Genomic DNA, 6,625 nt, shown 5'->3' with positions numbered 1-6,625 from the left:
TATAATCATTTCATGATATATGTAAATTACATCATTAGGCCATACACCTGAAACTTATGCAGTGCTTTATGACAATTATATGTCATCAAAATTGGGAAAATTGATAATCATAAAACCCACACATAAATAGCATTTAAATGAAGGGATTGTGCTATAATTTATGTGACTGTTTTTAAGCTCTTCTATATATATATATATATATATATTTTTTTTTTTTTTTAATCTATTCACTTTCCTTACCCATGAAAATACGGATGACTCAAATGTCTGGGAAAAACTTCACCTACTCTCTTAAAATATATTATTGAAAGTTAGTATCTGATATGTGGCTTTGCAACCAGTCCATATTAGCCACAGAAAGTTGTGCACATAGATATCAGGTGATGAATACAATAACTTATTGTGAAACTACCAACAGAAACAACTTAGGGTCATTTCAAAACTTTGAACTTTGATATTTACACAATGGCACTAATTAACTAGATTCATTGTAATGCATTTAAATTCACTCACAATAGGTAACTGAAAATGAGGCAGATTTTGAACCCTAAACAGTGCAACTGGAGTATTTGTGTGAATGTACCCTGGGAACATCTAACATGCTGTTGTTAATCAATGTCCTTCTCACCTCGTGGTTTTACACTGCTCATGGACAAGGTAAGTTGAAACAGTTGTGAACACTCAGGCTTGCTCCTAAATATAACTGTCTACTTTCCTTTGTGTGTATTTTTGATCAAATAAACTGGTTAAAATAGTCTGCACTGTGAGATAACCATAAGGATACCTTAATGGAAAAATGATCAGATATTCACCTAAAAAGGGAAAAGAAATGAATACTCTTCTATGCCATCTGAGTTCCACAGTGCAAAGAGGCACTCTATATAGATTATGGGGTCATGTGAATATGCTCGTGAAAATGTGAATAGAAATTGTGTCACTGAAAAGTAGATTATATTCCACAGTGTTTAGAAGAGTCTTACTTGTAATATGAGGCAACTCTGGAGAACAATGGTTATTTTTTTTTTATAATTTTACAGGTTCAAATATATATTTTACAGGTTCAAATCTCATTTTAAATATGTTCAATTGACTGTATTGTGATTATAGCTTAATAAACCTATTAAAGGTTATTAACATCACTGTTAGTTTAAGGCTTTTAAAAAACCAGCTTAGGTATCAGATATATTTTCCTTTTACAAAATGTGGAATACAGTCTTAATTTCCAGTGTAGTGCCAATACTTTTAGAATTATTTTCAGAGAGAAATAGAAATGTTGACAACCTTAAAAAAAAACTTGTCACTTTTATTTTTAAACTTATAAGTTCTTTCCATTAGTTATCTATTTTTTACACAATAGTGTATATATGTCTAGCTCAATCTCCCAATTCATCCCCTACCCTTGGTTCCCCTTGTAGCCATATATACATTCTCTATGCCTGTATCTCTATTTTTGCTTTGCAAATAAGTTCATCTGTGTCATTTTCCTAGATTCCAATATAGCAATATTATACAATATTTAGTTTTCTCTTTCTGACTTGCTTCACTCTATGTGACAGTCTCTAGGTCTATCCACATCTCTGCAAACTGCACAATTTCATAGCTTTTTACGGCTGAGTAATATCTCATTGTATATATGTACCATTTCATCGGTATCTATTGTTCTCTTTATGGACACGTAGGTTGATTCCATGTCCTGGCTGTTATGAATAAAATAGATAACTAATGAGAACCTACTGTGTATCATAGGCAGCTCCACTCAATGCTGTCTGGGGACCTAAATGGGAAGGAAATTCAAAAAAAGAGGATATATATTTATATATATACATATCATATAACTGATTCATTTTGATGTACAGCAGAAGCTAACCCAACATTTTAAAGCAACTACAATAAAAATTAATGAAAAACAAGAATTAAATTATATAAATGTATTAATATAAACAATTAAATCATATTAAAAACAAAGATTTTACTCCAAAGAATAATATTTATAGGTTCTTCATCATGATGTTTTTGTCTTTCATTTTGTTTAATAATCCAGTTGTCTTCAAGTTTTTGTAAATGAAACCTCTAATAAGTTTTATGATACCTCATGAAATTCCAGGTGTGGGTAGAATATGCATCACTCTGCATTATTCATCTCATAATTTGTTGCATGTTGTTTTAGTCCATTTAGCAATTTTCTTCATGAACAACATTTACAGCACAATAAAGCTCCCTGTCCAATCTTAAGTGTTACAATTAAGAGCCGCTCAGGCCCCAGATCACTTATAAGAAAGGCTGCATCACTATTATTCTTGCTGAGGAGCAGGCAGACATGTTATTTAATTCAGTTTCTCCTGATCCCCAGCTATATGAGTGCTGGTTTATTAATCAACTAGAATAAGACTACGGGCATATTTCCAAACTAAGACTTACTGAAACAGCGACATGCCCATTTCTTATTTGTATTGTCTACGGATACATCTGCCCTACAATGGCAGAGCTCAGTGTTTACAACAGACACCTTTCACCTGAGTCTTTATGTGAAAGAGGAGTTTTGAAACCTGGATTAGCTTATTTGATTACAATATGAATAATGTACTCCAAAATCTTAGTGGCTTAAAAAACTAAAGTTTATTTTCTACGCATGCTCACTTCCAATCTTCATTGGAACCTGCATCTCCTATGTCTCCTGCATTGGCAGCCGGATTCCTTACCACTTGTGCCAACTGGAAGCCTATTGTATTAGATATAGAGTCTTAATTAACAAATTTCCCAGTAAACATAGGTCAGGAGGGACGCTCCTTGTTATTTTAATTGTAAGAATCAGGGAATGAAGATATGACCTCCCATGTTCTTCTTTAATCACTGCAACTGTGGGAAAGAGAACAGGAAAACTCAATGACTTTTTCAACTCCCTCTCCAAAGGAAAACATTCCTTCCACATTAATTTCATTGCCCTATGCAATCCCTGAAGTTAAGTCTACTTCAAAAGGACAGGGTGTGCTATTGCAACAAGTGTCTGGAGGGAGGAGAATGTTTGCCAGCAGTACTTGTGAGAAATGCAGAAGCTGAGAAACTTGCAGAAAGTGGAAAGAATAGCTGAAGTGATACATCACGAATTCTTTGCCAGATGTGGAATATCATGAAGTGTGCGCTGAGTGTGGAGAAAGAGGGTTCAAGAGTACCGAGGGTACAGATACATCAGATGAGAAACACAGTGAAGGGAAATGTAAGTGATACAGCAGGAGGGGTGTGAGGCTGTGCTCATTTTACTGACTTTTGTGCTGAACTAAGAACAAATTAATAACATCCACCTTTATATTTTTATATCATTGATTATTTTAAGGAATGTGATTTCTATATTGTGAACATACCTTTTTTCTTTTCAGAAATAATATGTGATCCTCCTCATATTCCAAACGGTGTGTACAGACCTGAATTAAGCAAATACAGAGGTCAAGATACAATCACTTATGAGTGTAAAAAGGGTTTTATTCCTGAGATCCACGGAAATGTTGCAACGTGTACCAGACGTTCCATTCGTATCTTGACCTTCTTCTTATTTGTGAAATTTCTTTCTCTTAAACACACAACAATGGGGCACAATGCCCTACACAGTAGGGCAAATCCAAGTATCTGCCCTACTGTGTATACTAATCCAGGGCTTTTAGAGGCATTATTTGCTTCTTGAAGCAGTCAGTTCTAATAAGGAATAAAAACATTTTTGTAAACTAAAAACTCTTTAAAAAAAACTCTTTAAATATTTGCCATTCAAAATTAAAATATGGCTGTGTTTTTGAATATATAAATCTCTAACAACCCACTCCACTATTCTTGCCTGGATAATCCCATGGACAGAGAAGCTTGGCAAGATATAGTCCACAGGGTGTCACAAAAAACTAGACACGACTAAAATGACTTAGCATGCAAAATAATTGTAATACTGGATCGAAGCCATTAAAATAATATCACATAGCGCCTATTGTATTAGATGCCTGTGTGCATGCATGCTAAGTTGCTCAGTCATGTCTGACTCTTTGCCACCCTATGGACTGTAGTCCACCAGGCTTTGCTGTTCATGGGATTTTCCAGGCAAGAATGCTGGAGTGCCCTCCTCCAGGGGTTCTCCTCAACCCAGCGATCGGAACCTGCCTCTCCTGTGTCTCCTGCATTGGCAGGCGGCTTCCTTACCACTTGGGCCCACTGGGACGCCATTGTATTAGAGACACAGTCCAAATTAACAAATTTCCCAGAAATCACATTGGCGTAGGACAACACCCCTCCATGTTCTTAGAGCTCCTGTGGGTCAGGAGTGAGGAAGGGCCTTCACTGTCTGGTTCTGAGTCACTGTGCATGGGTGGCAGTAAGGGTACTGACCTGGGCCACTGTCACCTGACGCTCAGCTGGGCTGGAGGCTTTGCTTCCAAGTTGGCTCACTCTCCTGGCGTTGTGGGGAGGTCTCAGTACCTGACCAGCTGGGCATCTCTGCAGCTTGCTTGAGAGACAGCTCGCTTTCCTCAGGGCCAGGGACCCCAGAGAGGGAGGAGGAAGCCTCTACACCAGGTATGACTTGGTCACACACTGTCATGTCCGTCATGTGTGATCTTTAGAAACGGACGCTAAGTCCTGAACACTCAGTGGTGAGGACTTAGGCTCTAATGTTTGAAGAGAGGAGTGTGGAAGGCGGTGTGGACTTCCCTAAAACCGTAAAATAGAGAAGAGCGTCAGGTCAACTGAACAGAGTGTTTTCTGGGGATGCGTTCTTTACTCCTCAACTTCTTTGCTGCCTCTAAAACAATCCTCCTCTTTCTAACAGTACACGGTAAAATTTCAGCATACTTAAGCCAGTTATTCCATGAAAGACAACTGTAATGATATAAAACAGTTCAATGACCTTAATGGTAATTCCAAGCATACATTTAAAATGAATTTTCAAAGCATAAGTTCCATTAAAATGAAGATATTAGCATATGAAACAGATTTAATCTGCACAAGAACTTTAAGAAAAACATTTAATCTTGTTTAAGATGGATATACGAAAATGGTGCTGTGTTCTTAGTCGCTCAGTCATGTACAACTCTTTGTGATCCTTGGGACTACAGCCCACCAGGCTCCTCTGTCCATGGGATTTCCCAGGCAAGAGTACTGGAGTGGGTTGCCATTGCCTTCTCCACAGAAAGACTAGAAACACTTTAAAACTTAGTGAATACTTTTCATCAATTTTGAGATCAGTCTGAGCCAACATTATGATGGACAGCCAAGCCTACTCATGAGACCTGAGCCTGTGTTGGTGGGAGTGTAAGAGAAGAATGAGGCTGTTCTGAGTCCTGACCAAATCGATGTCCTTCCATCTATAGGGGACTATTATATGTGCTTCAATAAATGATCTGGTTAGAGAGATAAAGACAGATTCACATGTGACCAAATGAGAGTAGACGAGGAAAATGCCTCAGGCCAGTGATTGTAATGATGCTTACTTTTAATTATGCCCTCTTTGTGTACCTTTTGGATGTGAGTCTCAGTGGATTATTTTACTGTATTCATATTCGTTGATGCATCAAAATGATAAATGTACTAGTTCTGAAATCATATCTTCAGAACTCAAATCTCTCCTCTACAATGTAATGACAAAGTTAATTGAGTTCTTTTCACTTGACTCTTGCAAATACAAAGACTCAAACTTGTCCAACATAGAATAATTGAAAGATATACATATCTTAACATACAAGATGAAATTTGTAAAAGTCAAGAATAAAGAAAAATTATTTAATCTCCAAAAAGTAGTGGGAAGAAACCTAGACTATTACTTAAGAGGAATCAAACTATATAAGCATTTCAAACTTAAAAATGTAGACAAGCTTCAAAAAAGTGGGGAAAATCTATCAGTGATGAGAGATTCAGACTATTGGCCATGAGAGGGTATAATTGACAAGTCGTTGTTAAAGAAATGGGCTAAGATTTGCAAAGATTCAAATTTAATAATTTACATAGTAAGCATATATGTGAAAATTACTCAATATGTAATAATAACAGTAAAATTTGATTATGTTATACCTCATTTAAAATATTTGTAAGAAATACTGAAAAATATATCATTCTCCAATTAAAATTAGACCATAAGTGACAAGGGTTTCCCTTCATCTTAACCATTTGGATATTAAGAATTATTCATTTTTCATTTCTCTGATGAGACAAGCAAAGGAAAATATATCTTAATGTCTAGTTTGATGGATAAATAAGAATGTCACTGTATGACTTAATCAATGAAAAATTGTTGTGGTTCTCTATATATATCACATATTTCCCATAAACAGAAAAGTAAACTAATAAATGATAATTTTAAAAAAATCTGTTTTCTTCCTACATTGACTTGGTCTGAGAATAAATGTCAGGATTCTGTTTTCTGATGAGAGTGGAAAAGAAAGAAAAAGAAGGCAGATGAGCCACAAGATAAAATCTGTACTTTCATCTCTTGATGAAGATGCTAATTTAGTCAACAAGGTTGGGACTTCTGTACTTAAGGAGAATTCATTTAATAGGTCTGTATAGTCTCCTATCAAGAGAATCCACATACAAATTTTACATAATATGACCCACAAGACATAATTTGATCTTCATTAGCAAGGCTTCCTTACATACT

General features: G+C 35.9%; 1 protein-coding gene across 1 annotated transcript in view; it reads left to right on the top strand.

The window, feature by feature from the left end:
* The first annotated feature begins 599 nt into the window (after positions 1-599).
* The window catches only part of LOC136169338 (complement factor H-like), an 88,778-nt gene continuing 82,752 nt past the window's right edge, over positions 600-6,625 (top strand). Inside the window, 1 exon segment of the mRNA XM_065937119.1 lies at positions 600-657. Within this exon segment, the coding sequence (XP_065793191.1) occupies positions 600-657 (58 nt within the window).

The sequence above is a fragment of the Muntiacus reevesi genome, chromosome 5, assembly GCF_963930625.1.
Source record: "Muntiacus reevesi chromosome 5, mMunRee1.1, whole genome shotgun sequence".
Taxonomy (NCBI): Eukaryota; Metazoa; Chordata; class Mammalia; order Artiodactyla; family Cervidae; genus Muntiacus; species Muntiacus reevesi.
Note: the sequence above shows the minus strand (reverse complement) of the source record. Positions and strands in the feature narration are given on the sequence as shown.